The sequence below is a fragment of the Loxodonta africana genome, chromosome 12 (assembly GCF_030014295.1).
Source record: "Loxodonta africana isolate mLoxAfr1 chromosome 12, mLoxAfr1.hap2, whole genome shotgun sequence".
Classification (NCBI taxonomy): domain Eukaryota; kingdom Metazoa; phylum Chordata; class Mammalia; order Proboscidea; family Elephantidae; genus Loxodonta; species Loxodonta africana.
In genome coordinates, this window is record NC_087353.1 from 87,972,501 (window position 1) to 87,992,910 (window position 20,410).

At 50.2% G+C, this 20,410-nt stretch overlaps 2 protein-coding genes across 2 annotated transcripts; one reads left to right on the forward strand and one right to left on the reverse strand.

The window, feature by feature from the left end:
* Nucleotides 1–368: 368 nt before the first annotated feature.
* MEPCE (methylphosphate capping enzyme) lies at nucleotides 369–6,220 on the forward strand. The gene is made up of 4 exons (XM_003422496.4): nucleotides 369–3,101; nucleotides 4,976–5,194; nucleotides 5,380–5,506; nucleotides 5,633–6,220. The coding sequence occupies exons 1-4, from the start codon at nucleotides 1,416–1,418 to the stop codon at nucleotides 5,683–5,685; spliced, it is 2,085 nt and encodes a 694-aa protein (XP_003422544.1). The 5' UTR covers nucleotides 369–1,415; the 3' UTR covers nucleotides 5,686–6,220.
* Nucleotides 6,221–7,326: 1,106 nt separating this feature from the next.
* Nucleotides 7,327–8,912, reverse strand: PPP1R35 (protein phosphatase 1 regulatory subunit 35). The gene is made up of 4 exons (XM_003422515.4): nucleotides 8,260–8,912; nucleotides 7,912–8,170; nucleotides 7,697–7,833; nucleotides 7,327–7,588 (listed from the first exon to the last, which is right to left on the reverse strand). The coding sequence occupies exons 1-4, from the start codon at nucleotides 8,482–8,484 to the stop codon at nucleotides 7,415–7,417; spliced, it is 795 nt and encodes a 264-aa protein (XP_003422563.1). The 5' UTR covers nucleotides 8,485–8,912; the 3' UTR covers nucleotides 7,327–7,414.
* Nucleotides 8,913–20,410: the final 11,498 nt, after the last annotated feature.

Consider the following 20,410-nt stretch of genomic DNA (forward strand, 5'->3'; position numbering starts at 1 on the left):
AACGGGCCACCTATCACCCTGTGGAAAGAGCGTCAAATAACTTTCCCTCATTGGCCGAGACAAGGGGCCCCAAAGCAGGCCGATTCCTCTTCTCCGCCCACACACGTTTTTATATAAGGCGGCGCGAAGCCGCAGCGTGCGTTTGGGAAGGACTGCGTGCGAGGTGGTGTTGGTGGGTGTACTGCTATTGGTGGGTGTACTGCTATTGGTGGCTGTGGTGGGCGTCGGGCTGGTGGGCTCGTGCGCAGGCGTCGGATGGCGGGCGGGGGCGTTGGTGTCCGGGCCGTGGGTGTGGAGGCGGAGAGGAGGGCGGGGTGTACCTAGGTGATCGCGATTGGGGGAACGCGGAGGAGCGAGAACCACTCAGCCATTTCGGCACAGGAGGAAGTTGGAAAACCTTGGCTTTTTTAGTGTTGTTTTTCAGTCCAGCAGAGAGTATTTTCGGGGGAGGGGGGTGAGTTAAAATGATCTATTGCATATTACTGAGAACAGTTCGTAGGAAGGCGATCAGTACACTCCGATCCTTCCCTTCCTCTACCTTTAGGTTCACTCCTCGGCTCCCTCTGAAGCCCTAAGGAGATGGGCTAAGGGGGCAATTCGTTATGAATAATTCATGAGCCCGCCCCTTTTCTTAAGAAGCCACGCCTTTCCGAGCTGCGCTGACGCACGTTGCGTGTCCCAAACCTGAGGAAGCGACGTAACAGTCCCCGCCCATAGGACGGAGGGCGGGGTGTCGTCTCCAGCACGTGCTGCTTCTACCCGCGCAAGCCCAAAAGGGTGTGCGCAGGCGCTTCTCACTAGGGGAGGAAGGAGGCGGGGTGGGGAGGTTGTTGGGTTGAGAGCCGGGCGGAGACCGCTGAGACTCATTCCTCAGGAACAAGGGTCGTGTGTGAAGGAGACCTTTTCACACCAGCTCCCCGGCCCCCGCCTACGGTGGGTGGGATCGCGCGGCAGAGACAAAGGATATCAGTAGGGACGGACATAGCCACGAAGGGAAGTAGGGTGTCAGCTTGGGGCGGTGGGTTTTTGGGGGGCTAAGGGAGAGACTATATTTAAACTCCCTGGAGCCGTTAAGTTGGTTCGTACTCCGATGCGCGCGCAACCAGGGTGGTGGCGGTGTGCGCATGCGTGATTCTGGGGCCAGGGGAACGCGCTTAAGTAGTGCGCGCTCGCGATTAGGTGGTAGTGGTGGAGGAGAAAGGGGTCGGCGCAAGCGCGGTTGGTTTCTCGAGTTGTTCGGGTCTCGCGGGCTTCTTGTTTTGGTCTCGCGGGCGAGCAGGGAGCGAGACTAGGCGAGAAGAGCAGAGCTGCGTGCGCACTCGGGAAAGGGGGGAAGGGAGCAGGGTCTAGGAAGGGGGGTGAAGCCCCCTGATCCCCCCTCGTTACCCTCGGCTGGGACGGAGTAAGGGGAGGAAATGATCGAGATGGCAGCGGAGAAGGAGCCGTTTCTGGTGCCGGCCCCGCCGCCGCCGCTCAAAGATGAGTCGAGCGGAGGGGGCGGCCCCACGGTGCAATCGCACCGAGAGGCCGCCTCCGGGCACCTCCGCGGCCGGACAGAACGCGGGCCGGGCCCCCGCGTACAGTCGGCGGGGGCCCCGGCTTTGGGGGTTGGCAGGGAGAGCCCCGGAGCTGCATCCGCCCCTCGAGCGGGCCAGTCGCAGCAGCAGCAGCAGCGAGGGGGCGGCCCCCAGGCACAGTCTCACGGGGAGGCCCGCTTGTCGGATCCCCACGGGCGGACCGCTCACTTGGACGTGGGGGAGGAGCGACGGGGAGGGGGCGGGCCAGAGCTGTGTCCCCCTGCCCCTCCTCGGCCTCGTAATGGCTACCAGCCCCACAGGCCCCCTGGGGGGGGTGGAGGCAAGAGAAGAAATAGTTGTAATGTGGGGGGAGGTGGCGGAGGCTTCAAACATCCGGCCTTCAAGAGGCGCAGGCGAGTTAATTCGGACTGTGACTCTGTGTTACCCTCCAACTTCCTACTGGGGGGCAATATCTTTGATCCACTGAACCTGAATAGTCTTCTGGATGAGGAAGTGAGCCGCGCACTCAATGCAGAGACCCCTAAGTCATCCCCACTTCCGGCCAAGGGGCGTGATCCAGTGGAGATCCTCATCCCCAAAGATATTACTGACCCCCTCAGTCTCAATATTTGCACTGATGAGGCCCAAGTAGTTCTTGCCTCACCACTCAAGACTGGTCGGAAGCGGCATAGACACCGGGGACAGCACCATCAGCAGCAGCAGGCATCTGGAGGAAATGATAGCCACTCCTCCGTGCTTCCCCCAGCCCCCCTCACTCCTTCACTTCATGGGGAGGGCGCCACGCAGCAGCAGCAGCAGCAGCAACGGCATAGAGGCCAGAGCCGGGATGCCCCGCAGCCCTATGAACTCAACACAGCCATCAACTGCAGGGATGAGGTGGTGTCTCCCCTTCCAACTGCCCTACAGGGTTCCACAGGCTCCCTTTCAGTCCCTCCAGCTGCCTCAGTTACCCCTGCACCCCCGTCTTCCTCCTCTCGACATCGCAAACGTCGCAGGACTTCCAGCAAGTCGGAGGCAGGGGCCAGGGGTGGAGGCCAGGGTCCCAAAGAAAAGGGCCGAGGGAGTGGGGGAGGCCGCTACCACCACCACCCTCTCCCTGCAGCAGGCTTCAAAAAGCAACAGCGCAAGTTCCAGTATGGGAATTATTGCAAATACTATGGGTACCGCAATCCTTCCTGTGAGGATGGTCGCCTTCGGGTGTTGAAGCCTGAGTGGTTTCGGGGCCGGGACGTCCTAGATCTGGGCTGCAATGTGGGCCATCTGACCCTGAGCATTGCCTGCAAGTGGGGCCCATCACGCATGGTGGGCCTGGATATCGATGCTCGGCTGATCCACTCTGCCCGCCAGAACATCCGACACTACCTATCTGAGGAGCTGCGTCTCCCACCCCAGACTCCCGAGGGGGACCCAGGGGCAGAGGGTGGGGAAGGGACCACCACCATCCGGAAGAGAAGCTGCTTCCCAGCCTCGCTGACAGCCAGCCGAGGTCCCATTGCTGCACCCCAAGTGCCCCTGGATGGAGCGGACACATCAGTCTTCCCCAACAATGTTGTCTTCGTCACGGTAAGAGGGTCTTAAGTGCATTAACTCCTCACTAGGAGAACCAGATCCTCGAGAAGGGTCTGAATTAGCGAGTGAGTGCCTCCACTGGGTGTCTCTCCCTGCCTGTAACCTGGGAGAGGTGGGGTCTCTAACCTGGGGTCCTTTCTCCTGACTGCAGTTCTCTTTCCCAAGACAGTGGTTGACTCGTTTTGCCCTGCTTCCAGCCTGGGCTATGTCCAGCCTTCGCTTGGGGGCTGTAGCTACTTGCTCACTAGGGGATTTTGCGTGTGTGTGTGTTTTTGACTAAAGTTACACAGCAACTTAGGTTCCCACTTGACAATTTCCACACAAAGTGTTCAGTAACGTTAGTTACATTTTTCACAATGTGTCAACATTGTCTTTGTGTTCTGGTTGTTCCATTCCCAGTACTCTAGTTTCCCAGCCCCCCTTTACTTTTTATCTTTGCTTTACGGTAAATGTTACCTTTAGGTCTCATACAGATTTTTTTTTAGTAGAGCATCGATCTTACAGGTAACATGTTTTGTGTGTCACTTTGTTATTTCGCTAAAAGGTGCTCTCAGGATAGTTTTGATTCACAGTTTAAAGAACGTCTCAGTGCAGCAGGCTCAGGGTCCTCTGGTCTCAACTGGTCCATTAGTCTGAACTTTTTAAAAAGAATTCGAGTTTTGTTGTACATATTTCTCACATTTTCTCCAGGACCATCTATTCTGACCCCCCCCCCCCCCCCCCGCCACCGTCAGAATGGTGAGTGTTGGTAGCTGGACACCATCTAATTCTTCTGGTCTTAGGGTTTACTAGGGGATTTGATCAAGATGGAAAATTGTCCTCAGACATATTGAAGAGGCATGAAGGGGTGGGCGTCACATGGCATTTGGGGGGTGGGGGTGGTGACAGGATTTAGGATAGTGGCAGACTAATATTTACAGTTTCTGGCCTACTTTGCATCAGCTGCTTTTGTTTCCTTAGAGCTGGGTGAAGAGTATCAGTGGTCAAATCCAAGTGGTTTGGCCTTATTTAGATCAAGATCACGTGGACCCTAGGTAGTGGGAAGAGTCAGAGTCTCCACTTCAGAAAGGAGATTATGGTCTCTCACAGAGGGCCTATCCCCTGACTGCACATACCCGCTGCCGTCGAGTCGATTCCGACTCATAGCGACCCTATAGGACAGAGTAGATCTGCCCCATAGTTTCCAAGGAGTGCCTGGATTCAAACTGCCGACCTCTTGGTTAGCAGCTGTAGCACTTATCCACTGTGCCACCAGGGTTTCCCTGACTGCACATAACCTCCATCAGACAGGCTGGTTGGGCCATTTTGCAGGAAAAGTTGGCACTGTGTTGGGTTAAAGCCTGAAAGAATGGACTTCCCGGGTTTCCTAAGGGTGGCTTTTCATTTCTCTGGGAGAAAGGAAAGGATGGGCCTGAAGCTTTGCCGACCCCAACTACAGGAAAGGTCCCCTTTTCAAATCTGGGGTAGGTGTTCTTACATAATGTTGAGTCACCTGCTTAAGGTTTGTAAGGTGGGAATAAGTACCAGATAGGGTCTGGAGAGAACTCTGGCATTGTCTCTCTGCAGTTTGGCCTCCGCTTTGAAAATCTGTTGCATAATTTGTTCTATTTTTTTAAAAAATTACCCAGGTACCCTTTTTGTTTGGTTTGGTTTCCCACCAGTAGGAAGCCAGGGCAGGAAGGTGTAAAGAGAAAACAAGAGTCAGAGGGCACCATATGGGAGTTTGTCTGAGGAGTATCAGAGAAGATTGTGACCAGGGGCTAAAATGCAGCTGCAAAATTTTGTCTTAGAAGCTGCAGAGTGGGTTGTATAGGGGCAGTGGTTCTTTTAATCCCTCTGTTGACCTCATCTCCAATTATTGTCCACAGGGTAACTATGTGCTGGATCGAGATGAGCTGGTAGAGGCCCAAACGCCCGAGTATGATGTGGTGCTCTGCCTCAGCCTCACCAAGTGGGTACATCTGAACTGGGGAGACGAGGGGCTGAAGCGCATGTTTCGCCGAATCTACCGGCACCTACGTCCTGGGGGCATCCTTGTCCTTGAGCCCCAACCCTGGTCATCCTACGGCAAGAGAAAGACACTCACGGTAAGTTAGGTTCAGTGGAAATGGTAACCTTCCTGCAAAGCAAGAAAGGCTATAAAAAAGAAGTACAGTAAGGAAGCAAAGAGGGAAGGACTTTCTGAACAACGAGGTGAAGAGGCTGTCTGGGTGGGCATCATTCTTGGCCAAGGGAGGAGACAGCAAGCTGAAATGGTCCCCTGCTTTTCTAGGAAACAATCTACAAGAACTACTATCGAATTCAGCTGAAGCCAGAACAGTTCAGTTCCTACCTGACATCCCCGGAAGTAGGCTTCTCCAGCTATGAGCTGGTGGCCACACCCCACAACACCTCCAAAGGTAAGGCTACCCTATTTTGTTGGGGGACAGGGAGGGAGGGAGCTATTGGCTGAGATAGTGCAGACCCTATATAGAGTTCTGAGAAGGTCCTGCCAACCCTTCCTGATTGCACACTTTCCCCCTCAGGTTTCCAGCGTCCTGTGTACCTGTTCCACAAGGCCCGTTCCCCCAGCCACTAAGTGGCCTCTTGAACAAAAAGAGTGAAGAAGCTTCCCGCTGCTCCTAAAGACCTGGGGAAAGAGGAAAGTATTCCAAGGTCTTTCCTTTCTGGCTCCAAAAATAGTTACCTTTTCTTGGATCTGCAGAGAAAGCTTTTCCTATGTTGCTGCCCCAGCCTTCTCCCTACACCTCTGGCATCTAAGCAGCAAGCCCAGCTGTGCTGGAGTTACCATCTTCTTCTCCCCCAGCCTGCTGGGCTGGATGGCATGGACTGTGTGCTGACCTCTGTTCTCCTAGGGCATGGGAGGTGGGGGTATCAAATTCTCTAGCCCTTTCTTCCTGTTCTCCCCAGGAGAGAGAGTCCCCTTTCTCCTCAGCCCTTGTCCCTAGCTGCGTTTCAGTGGACCACGGATAGATGGACTGAGGGTTTGAGGGGGAAGATTGGCAGGGATGCATGGAGGTACTGTGAAAATCCTTTCCTCTGCTGTCCCCCATTGGGAGGAGGGGTTGGGTTTTGAATGTGAGAACAGCACAATAAACTTGATGTTTAAGGCAGTGGCCCCCACACTTGTCTGTGGCACTTTCTGGCTGATGGGAAAGGGAGTGGCACCTCCCAGGAGAACCTGTGCTTCCATACTAGTCTAAAGAAGACAGCATGTCTTTCAGTAGTTGGGAAGATTGTGGAATGCTACTCAAATCTATATACAAGTATACCAAACCCTAGTCAGGAAAAAGGGTGTAATACAAACTTTGATGGAAAGATTCAAGGAAAGAGTCTCATTTTCCCTTGCCCAAAAAATCCCTGCTGACATTTTTTGATGGGAGCTTTGAACAGAAGGCTAACCCTTGGAACAGAGTTAACAGTGGAGCTGGAAAAAGGCACGTTGGACCAGAGTCACCAACTTGGCTCTAGGCCACCCACCCACTCCCCATATTTGGACTGGGGAACCAGACATATAGACAATAAGGTGACACTCTTCAGTGGCTTGTCAGGTGTTGCTGCACAATTGTAGAACACTGAGCACTTGTGGGTCAAGTGTAAATAAGACAAATAAGGTCTTTAAAGGTAAAGACAGAGATAATTTCAGTAACTCAGGGGAAGCAGCTGCCTCACAGCCTCCTTAAGATGGGCAGTTGGGGAAAGGCCTCCCTGAAGTGGGCTAAGACCCAGACGTCAAAGGAATGCACATAGTGTCATCAAAAATAGAAAGGTGGTGGTAGTTGTGACTGAAATCAGGAGAAGAGGCAACTAGGGTGGTGAAAACAAAAACCAAACCAGTTGCCATGGAGTTGATTCTAACTCATGGCACTGCCGTGTATGTCAGAGTAGAACTACACTCTGGAGTTGTCAATGGCTGTGATCCTTCAGAAGGAGATTACCAGGCTTTTCTTCTGAGTGCTTCTAGGTGGGTTCAAGCCGTCGACTTTTTGGTTAACAGCCAAACCTTTTGCTCACCCAAACAGTTGGGTGGGGAGGGGAGGGTACTTAAAGCCCAGATTTGGACGGTGTTTTCCACTTGCCATCCCTTTACCAATCTCCTAAAAGGAGGGCCAAAAATTCAACTTCCAAGCAGCTTTCAATCTCTGGAGGGTCAGCCCCATCTTAACCCACTGCCATCTTTAAAAAAAACCCGTTAGCCATCTTAGGATCCCAAAAAGTGTTCATTTGTTAGCAAAACGACTTTATTCTGGGGAAAAAACAAGTTTTAACACAAAAATATGAACTTGGCATTCAGGGATCTTCCAGGCCTAAACTTCCCATCGCCTCAGTGTCCGATGCATGAGGAAAGTATCCTCTGAAGGCCGGGGCCGGAGCTGAAGCCGGAGAGGAGGCAAGCCTTCCAGGGTCAGGTGTGGAGATTCGTAAAATAATGTTTCAGGGTCGCAGAGGATGGTCATGTCTGGCCCTGCCCCAGGTGGCTCCTGTGGAAGTTGGAACCCAAAGTAGGGTTACAGGGCTGGGACGGGGCCGAAGCCGCGGCCGGGGAAGGGAAGTAGGAGAGAGGAAGCCGCGGAGCCCCGGTCCCTCACCTTTGGGGGCGGGGCTCGGGGCTGCGGTGGCAGGACCGCCAGTTTCTCCCTCAGCGCCGCGCTCAGAACCTGTTCCTCGGGCACCTGCAGGCTCACCAGGTCCCGGAAGAGCCGCCTGGAACGCGGCACGTTCAGCCCTGCGACCGCAGAGGGGACGGAGGTGAGCGGCGCCCGTCACCCCCGCTCCCGGCTGGCCGTCTGTAGCCCGTCCTCACCCTCGGCTAGGCTCTCCTCCAGGCCGCAGCGGGTCTGGAACGACTTTCTCAGCTGTTCCTCCACGGCCTTCGCGGCGTCGAAGTGGCCCTCCGCAGCGGCCCGCGCGGCCTGCAGCTCGAGGCCCAAGGCCAGCGTACTCTGAAGCGCGGGCGCCTCCAGCTCCTGCGGCGCCGAGGGCTTCTCACTCGGTACGGCAGCCGCCGGCAGCGGCTCGGGCCGGCTGGGCGAGGTCGATGTCGGCGCCAGGCGGAATCGGACCTGGGAGCAGAGGGCAGGGCAGTGAAGAGCCGGGCGCGGGGTCGTCGGCGGGCCAGGCGGGCCGCGGACTACACCGTAGCCCAGCTCACCTGCCTCCCTTTCCGGGCCCCGCCCCGCCGGTTCGCCCGCCCCTTCCGCCGCCCCGGGCTGCAGCAGGGAGGCTCGGGGCTCGCGGGGAGCGGGCTCAGGCTCAGGTCCAGGCCGGGCTCGGGCACTGGGGCTCGGGGCTCCAAGGCTCGAGGCTCGGGGGGCGGCCCCGGGGCCGCCACGGCCTCTTCCGCCGACTCCAGCTCTGACTCCCCACGGCCCATCATCTTGGCCTTGCTACAGGGGTGCGGAGTCTCAGGGCGGGGGGCCGAGGATTGTAAGACACAGACTCCCCCTGCTCTCCCGGACACCGCTACCGGAAACCGTTAGCCTTTATCCAAGAGGGCGGAGAGATCGGCCCCAGCCACGCCCAATCGGCGCTCCCGTCAGTGTCATTCTTCGGCTCCGCCCCCAGCGTCCAGTTTCCCGGCTTCCGCCCCGCGGAACCTTGGCACCGCCCCTAATCCCGGAGCCAAAGCACATTGAATCCCTACGGGTCCTCATCACGACCAATCTCTTTTGAAGACCTTGGGTTTGGCGGTCGGAATTTTCTCTGGATTCTGTTGGAGTCCGGAATGTGTCATCCCTCCCTCTCGGGGTGCCAAGCAGAACAGCTTTAACTAAAGGGTCCAGTGCCCCCGCATCTGCACGTTCCCACTCGATGCCTCCAGAGCGCCTCCGGGTGTTCCGTCGCCTCGAACTCGGATGGGAGCCTCTTCCAGAGGTGAATCGGGGCGGGGCTCTCCCATGGGACTCTGCCAAAGGTGGTTGCTCGGAGGATAACTGCCTCTTCCATCCTCGCGGCCTTTTGTGAGTTATTTTTTCTTTCGAGGGACCCGTAAGATATTCACCTGTATGAAAATAAGTACCTGTATGTTGGATACAATGAAAAAGTTTCGGTGGATTTATCTTGAGTCCCAAACTTCTCCAGGTCGCTGAACATCCTAGGACTTCGGGACAAGTGACTCGAACTCCCACCGGCTCCCTATGTTCATTGGAGCAGGTCCCCTCAGTTCTGTGGGTCTTCGTTTCTTCATGAATAAAATGTAGTAGAATTTAATACGCCTGATGCTTTCCCAGAGTGGGTTGGTGCTCAGTCAGCAGACATGTTTGTGAATCAGTTTGCGAGCCTTCAGATTCTTATCTTCGCCAGAGATGTAGGGGATGACCAGATGAAATGGGTAGCATTCCGCCATTGAAAATAATAATAATAAAGGCAAATCTTAATTGTGAAACACTAGAGACCTTCCTGCGAAAGTCAAGAATAAGGAGGTATGCTCAGTGTATCTCAGCTATTGAACTGTGAAAGGGGGGTTAAAAAAAAAGAACACCAAACCCTTTGAAAAGGAGTAAAAAAGAGTTAAAAACAAACCGTTGCCCTTGAGTCGATTCTAACTCATGGCAACCACATAAGATTTTCAGTATCTCATTTTTCAGAAATAGATCACCAGGTCTTCTGAGGAAAGAAGCCCTGATGGTACAATGGTTAAGCTCTTGGCCGCAAACCGAAAGGTCGGTGGTTGGAACCCACTCAGAGGGAGAAAGATGTGACAGTCTGCTTACATAAAGATTTACAGCCTTGGAAACCCTATGGGGCAGTTGTACTCTGTCTTATAGGGTTGCTGTGAGTCAGAATCGACTTGATGGTAGTGGGTAATGGGTCTTCTTCTGAGGCACCTCTGGGCGAACTTGAACCACCGACCTTTCAGTTAACAGCAGAGTGCTTAACTATTTGTGCCACCCTTTCATACTGTGAAAAGGAGTTAAAAAAAAAAAAAAAAGAAATGAAACCTGTTGTGTCAATTCCAACTCATAGCGAGTAATAGAGGGGTGCAAATATAAAACCATAACGTAAGCCATAAAATATAAATCGGTTACTTATATGGGGAAGGAGAGACTAGTGTGTCGGAAAAAGGCTAGACTTCTCTGAATGTACTTTGTTTAGTATATTTGACTTTGGAAACATGTATATGTTTTACATGATAAAATTAATTTTAAAAATCAATCCCTAAAAGATGAAAGTAAATGAAACAAATAAGCCACTGGATAATTTTAAAACTCAATAATTTTTTTCTGTACATCTCTAGTAGGATATATCCTAGGACAAAAATAACTGCTATAAATATCTTATATTGTTTTCAATAGTCATATTGTTGGAAATAGGTGAAAATGTGTAGGATAAAACAAATAATAATGTTGATATCACCAGAACTGGAATGTTGGTGGGAGAAAAGAGATACAGATTTAAGATCAATGATGCTATGCAAATTCCCTATAGGCTTGAATTTGAGTAGGATGTGTCTGTATGAGTTCATGGTATATTTTAACTTAAATTTTACAATATATACTAGCTCTGTCCACTGAAAAACCCTCAGAAACAATGACAAACTTAATCAGCATCTCTGGCCCCCAGAATGTGGTCTCTAAATTCCATATTCCTGGACCTTTAAAAACTTGTGCAGGAATGTTCATAACAGCTTTATTTATAATAGCCAAGTACTGGAAACAACCCAGATGTCCATCAATGGGTGAACAGTTAAACTATGATACATGCATACTGTAGAATACCATTTGTTATGGATTGAATTGTGTTCCCCGAAAAAACTATATGCGGAATTTCTGGCTTTTATACCTGTGGAGGAGCCCTGGTGGTGCAGTGATTAAGAGTTGCGGATACTAACAAAAGATCAGCAGTTCAAATCCACCAGCTGCTCCTTGGAAACCCTATTGGGGCAGTTCTTCTCTGTTCTGTAGGGTTGCTCTGAGATGGAATCGACTTGATGGCAAGGGGTTTGGTTTTGTTTTTGGTTTATACCTGTGGATGTGATCCTGTTTAGAAATAGGGGTTTCTTTTGTTACGTTAAAATGGTCATACCAGTGTAGGGTGGATCCTAAAAAAAAAAAAAAAACAGAGTAGACACAGAGACCCCACACTGGGGGGGAGGAGTGAGTAGACAGATGATATGTAAGGATCATCTACAAGCCAAGGAGTGCCAAAAAGCCAAGGAACCAAGGAACATCCAGGGCTACTGACAAAGAAGGAATCGACATGACCAAGACCTGATTTGGACTTTTAGCCTCCAGAACCATGAGAAAATAAATTTCTGTTCTTTAAACCCACCCGCTTATGGTATTATGTAACTAAGACTAACCATGACACCATGAATACCCCAGCCCCTTCCTCCCTCCTACTAAGGACTCCCACTTCTCCCCAGATCTCAGCATACCCTTCCACATTGGCCAGGGCAGCCTCCCCATCCTGCCCCCACCAAGCCTCACTCCCAGGAGACAGCTCCGAAGACTGTACAGAGCATGTGCATAGCAACTAGGCTTGCCAGGCACCTCAGGAAGCAGCAATTCTGATGCAGATTAAAAGTGGTGTGTTTGAGGTCACTTCTGGGGACCAGCTGCTCCTTGGCAGTACATAAAACCCTAGAAGCAGAAAGATGAGGACAGTGAGAGCTGGAGGAGTGGGGCAGGTCACATCCCCTGCCAGAAGGGAGTTATGTGATTTGGAAGTCATCCAGTGAGAGATGGGCTGAAGGAAGACAGGGTATGGGTTCAGATGGAGATGGCAGAACAAGTCGGGTGAGTACCACCCTTGCAGGAGAGCCCTGCCGTGGCCTGGGCTAGGGCACTGGTCATGAAGTCCAAGTTTCCCCAAGGGGATCAACCTGTCCTCCCTCTCTCTTCTCCACCCTCAGGCCAGGGGTCCTAACCCAAGGTGGGACCCACTGCAGCATAGGTGCCTCTTCCACTTCTAGGACACTGGTCCTCCACATCTTCCTCCTCTTCTCCAGACCCCAGGCCAGCTTCTACCACCCCACCCCCAGAATCATTGCTGCCCCACTTGGTGCCAGAACCATCAATGCAGTGAACCTGGTGTTCCTGAGAGATTTATCCTCTCCAGATTCTCTTCCCCCGACATCGGCAGGTGCCTAGTGTGGTTATGGGGCTGGGAGGATCCTTGCAGTAGTATTGGTTTGGAGGGTCAACATGCCACAGACCAAAATGTGTCTCCTGTGTGCCTCTGGATTATACAGCTCATCCACCTGCCCTATGCTCCCTTACCACTGGAAAGATTCATCTTGATCACAAGACACTCACCTGCGTGGGGATGGGAATGGAGTAGTTATGACCTGGCAGAAGAGGTGACCTCCCAACACACACACACTCACAAGTAAGCATGTGCTTGTCCACAGGTACAGATCCCATCAAGAATCAGTATCCCAAGTTGTCACAGGGTACAGTTACCCTGTCAGAGGAGATTAGATCCGCTGGATCAGGACCTATGAAGACCTCCTTGGTCCCTGTAGGAAGCCAGGTGAAATGTGAAATCAGGATCCCAGACCCACCAGCAGGCATCACCCCACATTTCATCTTTCTCTCCCCAACAGGGATAAAACTACTTTGTGCAAATTAAATAATGTTCCCCTTCTTCAAAGCCCTTTACTGCCATCTGATGGAAAATTGCCCTAATGGCTCTATGAATCTATGTTGACTATGGAGCTGTGCCGGGCACCATCTGGACAATGGTAAGAGGCGGCCTAAGGAACAGGCATGGAGATACAGGGTGGGCTCCAGGAAAGGAGGAACCCACAGGGCCCAGTCAGGGGTGTGGGGAAAGCAGTGGTGGGAGACAAGGGTTTCGGACGGGGCAGACAGATGGCTAGTCTGATACCACTAACTGGGACCTCAGTGGAGTTACCGAACCTCTTAAAGCCACAGTTACTTATTTAGAAAATGAGAGTGGTGGAAACACAACTTTGATGGACCACCCTTAGGACTAAATGAGATGATAAATGCAAAGCTTGGCTTGGCATGAAGTGCCCTGACGATGGTAGAAATAACAACAGAAATAGACAAGAGAGGGAAAGAGGAAGAGAGGCTGTTCTCCAGGCAGCAGACAAGACACCACTAGCTTGAGAAGTTTTTAACTAGAAATTAGCTGTCCCATGGAACCAGTGTCACCAAGGGCCTATGTTACCATGGACAGAAGACTGGATGGTGACGGGGTGGAATGTTTAAGGGAATGGGGCAGGGGCTCCATCAGCTAATGCTCAGGCTGAAGTCCCATTGGCCAGGGCTTTCATACAGGGACGCTTCCCAGTTCCTGGACACAACCTAGAGCTCCTCAGCCACCCCCATAAGGCCGTTGTGAGCTGCCGAAAAAGTGAAGGCCAAGCCAGAGGCCAAGGCGTGCTTGGCCAAAATGGCCGAGACACTGGCAGAAATAGGTGTCCACGTACCGCAGCGCCACCAAGAGCTCAGGGCTAGAGCAGACAGACTGTCCGTGTTCCTCTGCTCTTCAGCCATCCCCCCTGACCTCCTAACATCTCCACCCAGGTCCTACCCAGAGCCTAGTGCCTTCTGCCGGGGACTCTCCCACCAGACCTGAAGGTTGACTAGACTGAGGGTAGAGGCGTGAGAGACTCCTTCCCCCCAGGCCCCAGCCCCTTCAGAAGGGCTTGACTTGTGGCCTAGGCTGGTGGGCTAAAGAGAGGGGCAGTTGGCAGTGGGCACACGGTCCCTTCATTTTGGACACTCCCTGTTAGGGATTGAATTGTGTCCCCCAAAAATATGTATTGTAAATCCTAAACCCCTATACCTATGAATGTAATCCCACTTGGGAATATGACTCTCTGCTATGTTAATGGGACCATATCATTGTAGAGCGTGTGTTTTAAGCCAGTCATCTTTGAGATATAAAAAGAGCATATTAGGCACAGAGATGGAAGCACAGATGGAGGAAGACAGATGCCACACCACATGAAGATGGCCAAGGAACCAAGAAGGAACAGAAGCTGAAAAGAGACAAGGACCTTTCCCCAGAGCCAAGAGAGAGCCTTCCCCTAGAACCAGTGACCTGGATTCTGACTCCTAGCCTCCTAAACTGTGAGAACATAAATTTCTGTTCATTAAAGCCACCCACTTGTGGTATTTCTGTTATAGCAGCACTAGATAACTAAGACACCTCCCTTCCTCAGTGACCTTGGGGTAAAGTCCAAATTCCTCAGGGGCATTAGAGGCCCCACCTCTTCTCTCAAGTTTTATAACCCCTCCCCTACCCAATAGGAACCAGTTCAGTGTCACCAGAGACCTTACCCCAGTGCAGCCTCTGGTGCAGGGACTCCCCATCAAACTCATCTCCTATTAAGTATAGACTCCCAGGCCCCACCTCAGATATGCAGAGTTGGTCTCTGGTTTCTAGGCCAAATCTGTATCTTTAACAAGCTCCCAGGTGATTCTGACATGCCCATAGTTTCCGGAACCATGACAGTCCACGCTCCCACTCAGTGCGGCTGTGGTTCTCAAATGTCAGTGGCCTTCTTAAAACAGATTGCTGGGCCCCATGCCCCCAGAGTTTCTGATTCAGTAGGTCTGGGGTGGGGCCTAAGGGTTTGCATTGCTACCAGTTCCGGGAAGGGGCATGATACTGATGCTGCTTATCTAGGGACCCCACTTTGAGAGCCACTTCTTCAAGAACTGTCAAAAGAGAAAAAATCTGAGCAATAAGTCAATTAGAGTTCAAAGGTTTCATGGGGTGGAAAAAACTGCTTAAACAGGGATCACCCCTCTGAAGGGATGAGCTTGTCACATTACAACCTTGATAGCTTAAAGAGTACAAACTGCTAAGCGGTTTCCCAAAAGGGGCATTTAAAATGATTGGTTTTCATTCATTTAATTGGCAGGAGGCAGCTTGGATTGGTTTATTCAGTTTGCATGTCTCCATTCTATAGGCTAGCTACTGCTTATCTAATTATTTAAGCTTTTCCCAGAACTGTCTTTATCAAGACTCTTCAGTTTCTGTGAAGGGTTGAGTTAAGTTTAAACAAGGGGAGGGCCATTTTCTTCAACATTTTACAACTTCTTGTTCACCTGCATGCCAGTTCATTAGGTACCAGGCCCTATTGCAAGGTTCTTCACATCATACAGCTGTATAGAATAAATATTTAGCTTATTTTTCAGATAAGGAAAGTGAGATCTAGACAGATTAACTCAATTCCTCAAGGTCATACAGCCAGGAAAGGCAAGATTTGAACCCAGATCTTTCTGACCCAAAAGGCTGGACTGGTTTCGCCTCCTGTGCACTGCCAATTGTCACCTCCTAGGGGCTTTTCTTTTTTTTTAGGGGCTTATCAGCACTCAGCAGCTAACCAAAAGGTTGGCAGTTTAAATCCACTAGTCTCTCAAAGTAGAATAACCCGGAGATCTACTTGTGTAAAGACTGCAGCCTAGGACACCCTATGGGCAATTCCACTCTGTCCTACAAGGTTGTTATGAGTCAGATTCAACAGCACACAATGACAACAACAGGGAATTACCTTGTCTTTAGAGGTCGACTAAGCACTCCCTGAAGCCTGAGAAGGTGTAGGATAGGGTTCTGAAGCCCCTCTTCCCACACAGCCTGGGGTTCAGAGGACTTTGCAGGGAGCCAATTTCTCTGCCCAGAGTGCTCATGAGAAGGTGACGGAAGCTAACTCCTAGTGTAGTTCTGAGCCCCAGTTCCTTCCATCCTCTGGAGGAAGAGCCTGGAAATGGAAGGCCCCCTGACTTCTCTCCGGTTGGTGTCAGGAAGAGTTTCCTGGATAGAGAACCAGAAACCAGGAGAAGGGAAAGGCACTCAGGCACTGCAGGCAGAGCAGGATGAAGGCAGGTCCTGTGGGGAGAAAAGGAGGGCTGTGCCATGCAGTGGCTGGTGTCTCATAAGTGCTGCCCAGAGGTTTTGCCCAGACAGTTCCCAGGTGGAAACATATCCTTGGGGGCAGGGACCACACTAAAGGCTGGATCAGGCCACAGCTTCGGATGGGGTGGAGAGTTGAGCAGCAAATCCCAATGAGACGCTCAGATGAAAAACAATGTGGTGAGGAAAATAACAAATCTGTATGGGCTAGCAGGGATGAGGAAGAGGGAGGTGAGCCCAGGGTCCTCCTTTCATGACTTTCCTCACCTGTGACCTCTGACCCGGGATTCTCCCTTGTCACTCCCCACTCCCCACCTGTGTGGTATGGGCCTGAGGTCCCTCCTGACAGTGCTCATTCCCCTCTGCCTGTTCTTCCCAGGCCCCGGCTTAGTGCATCTTCTTATTGGCTCCTGGATCTTAAAGTGCCTCTTGGGTGGGGGAGGGGAGAACACAGCCTGGGAGTGAGAGTCAGGGGCTCAAAGGGAGTGACTCGCACCCCTGAAGCCCATACTGATCACATTGGGTGAGAATGGCAGAACTAAGCAATAAATATCCTTGAGTCATCCTTCTCTATCCCATTCATTGAGCACCTACTGCATGCCAGGTACCATGTGGGAACAGAGCAGTGAGCACAGTCCAGGGGCAGAGCATGGGAGGGGATTTAGGGAAGGCCTCCCTGAGGAGCTGAAGAGTAGATCTGAAAAAGAATAAGAACAAGCCAGGTGAAGAATGTGGTGGGCAGGCAACTCTCAAAATGGAAGAATCAGCATTTGCCAAGGTACAGGGGAAGAGAAACAAACTTGCCAAGGTACAGGGGAAGAGAAACAAACTGAAACTAGCCAAGAACAGGAGAAGTAACAGTGAGGGGAAACCTGGAGAGACGAGCTTGGGCAAGCAGGCAGGGACCACAGCCCAGAGCAGAGGTGAGAGCCTGGATTCCATCCCAATTGTAACAGGATGCCCTGAAAAGTTACAATGAAAAGATCTCTCTAATCTCATAAACATTATTTTAAAAATCTGCATGCTAAAAAAAATAATAAAATAACAGTTAAAATATATTCTTTGAGAAGAAGAATAAAGTGAGGAATCACTCTAAACCCAGCCGTCAAGTCACTTCCGACTCATAGCGACCCTGTAGGACAGAGTAGAACTGCCCCATACGGTTTCCAAGGGGCCCTTGGTGGATTTGAACTGCCGACCTTTTGTTAGCAGCCATAGCTCTTAACCACTATGCTACCAGGGTTTCCTTTTTATATATAGCTACAGTAATCAAGACCGCGTGGTATTAGAGAAGGGACAGAGATATAGATCAACGGAAGAAAACAGAGAACCCAGAAATAGACCCACACAAACACGGCCAATTTTTGACAAAGGTGCAAAAGGAATTCAATGGAGGAAGGATAGCCTTTTCAACAAACAGTGCTGGAGCAATTAGACACCCATAATGAAATAAATGAACTTTGCCTTAAACATCACACCTTATACAAAAATTCATTCAAAAAAGGATTGCGCCCCCAAAACTATGGCACCCGGACGCTCTGTTAACTCAGGACTGAAACCATTCCCAAAGCCCACTCTTCGGACAAAGATTTAAAAAATAGACAGGACTATAAAACAAAAAATAATACACGTGAGGAATGTGCTTCCTAGTTCAATCAGATATACGAGACCAAATGGGCAGCTCCTGTCCAAAAGCAGGATGAGAAGGCAGGAAGGGACAGGAGTGGGACAAATGGACACACAGGAACTCAGGATGGAAAGGGGAGGGTACTGTCACATTGTGGGCATTGCAAGCAATGTCACAAAACAACATGTGTATACATTTTTGAGTGAGAAATTAACTTGAGCTGTGCTTACCATATGGCCCAGCAATTGTACTCTTGAGCATTTATCCCAGAGAAATGAAAATTTACATTCACACAAAGATCTGAACACAAATGTTCATAGGAGCATTCTTTGCAATAGCCAAAAACTGGAAACTGCCCAAATATCCTTCAACTGATGAATGGTTAAACTCCAGTGCATCCGTACCATGAAGTACTACTCAGCCATAAAAAGGAACAAAATATTGATAGATGCAACAACTTGGATGAATCTCAAGGGGATTGTGCTGGATGAAAACAACCAATCCCAAAAGGTTATATATTGAATGATTTTGTTTACATAACATTCTTAAATGGCAAAATTACAGAAAATAGATCAGTAGTTGCCAGAGGCTAGGGAATTGGGAAGAAGGGAGATGGCTGTGGCTATAAAAGTGTAACAAGAGATATCTTTATGATGGAACTGTTCTGTACCTTGACAGTGGTGCTGGTCACACCTGTTATAAAATGCATACAACTAAACAAGTACACACACATAAAAATAAGTGCATGTCAAACTGGTGACATCTGAATAAGGTCTGTGGATTTTATCAATATCGATTTCCTGGTTGTGATATTGTACTATAGTTATGCAAGATTGTTACCACTGGGGGAAACAATATGAAGGGTATACAATATCTCTGTGTTGTTTCTGACAACCGTATGTAAATCCTAAATTATTTCAAAGTTAAAAGGTAAAAAAAAAAGAATAGAGGCCTAACTCAGTTAAATATTTGCAACTCATATCATAGATGTTGTTATCTGCTGTTGAGTCAGTGTCATGGATTGAACTGTGTCCCCCAAAAATATCTGTCAACTTGGCTATGCCATGATTCCCAGTATTGTGTGATTGGCCACCATTTTGTCATCTGATGTGATTTTCCTATGTGTTGTAAATCCTATCACTATGATGTTAATGAGATGGATTTGCAGCAGTTATATTGATAAGATCTACAAAATTAGATTGTGTTTTAAGCCACTCTCTTTTGAGATAAAAAAGAGAGTAGCAAGCAGAGAGATGGGGGGGACCTCATACCACCAAGAAACAAGAGCCAGGAGAATACCACATCCTTTGGACCCAGGGTCCCTGCACTGAGAAGCTCCTTGACCAGGGGAAGATTGATAACAAGGACCTTCTTCCAGAGCTGACAGAGAGAGAAAGCCTTCCCCTGGAGCCAATGCCCTGAATTTGAACTTGCAGCCTACTAGACTGTGAGAGAATAAATTTCTCTTTGTTAAAGCCATCTACTTGTGGTATTTCTGTTATAGCAGCAGTAGATGACTAAGACAGTCAACCCCCAACTCATAGGGACCTGATGCACAACAGAATAAAATGCTGACCAGTCCTGTATACCTGCGCCATTCCTATGATCAGTTGTGGATCGTAGGGTTTTTATTGGTGGATTTCCCTGAAATATAAAGAGCTTCTAGACATCAATAAGAAATTATAGCAAAAACAAACATGTATATAGCACATAATATGTGCCAGGCACTGTTCGAAGTGTCTTCCATGCATTAATTTAGTAGATCTTCACAACAATCCTACATCATCTCTATATAGCTAATAAGCGGTAGAGCCAGCATTTAAAGTCTCTGGCTGTCTGGCTCCAGAATGCAGGCTCTTAAGCTCTATGAGTCTCTAGAAAAGACTCACAACCCTAGAGTCGAGGAAAAACAACTGGCTTTTAAACTTTGGGGAAGATAAAGCAAGAGAAGGATGGTACCCCCACCCCCTGCCACCCCCAGATCAGCCTTCTTACATCCTCATCTGTTCCAGATTTGGGCAAAGCCAGTCCTGCCACACCCCAATTGGGCCAGTACTCAGACTCCTCCTTCAACACAAAAGAACAAGCCATGTCTTCCAAAACCTGTCCTGCAGCCACTGGGGAGAAAGAGGCAGGCAGAGGCCATGCCTCAGCTTCAGCAGGGAGACAGACCCCAGCATGCCTGATTAAGTGAGCAGACAGCTGTGGGGCAGGTGAGCACAGCATCCCAGGCTCCAGCAAGGAGAAGATAGGCAGCTCCAGTAAGCAGCCAGGGGACAAAGAACCCAGCATAAGGCCACCAGGAATGCCTGCTCCCAGACTTGAGGCCTTCCCAGTGTCTTGGACAAACTCCAGCCTCTACATCCCCAAGCCCTGGTAAACCATGGAGATATCTCAGAGAGCGAGGTACAGACAAAAGAGGCTAGCTCAGCTTCCTGGGCTCCCAGAAACAGTCCTAGAGACTAACCCTTCATTTGACGGGCTACTGTGACTTCTTCCTTCAAATGCTGCCTTGGTTAGCTAGTGCTGCTATAACAGAAATACCACAAGTGGGTGGATTTCACAAACAGAAATTTATTTTCTTACAATTGAGGAGGATAGAAGACTGAATTCAGGGCACTGGCTCTAAGAAAAGCCTCTCTCTCCCCGCTCTGGGGGAAAATCCTTGTTTCATCTTCTCTAACGTTCTTCTCAGCATTTCTTGGAGATCTCCACATGGCTTCCATCCTTTCCCCATTCGAGCTTCCTTGCTTCTGTGTCTGATCTGCTCCTTTTATGTCTCAAAATTGATTAAGACTTAACCCTACACTGATATGGCCTCACTAACAACAAAGAAACCCCT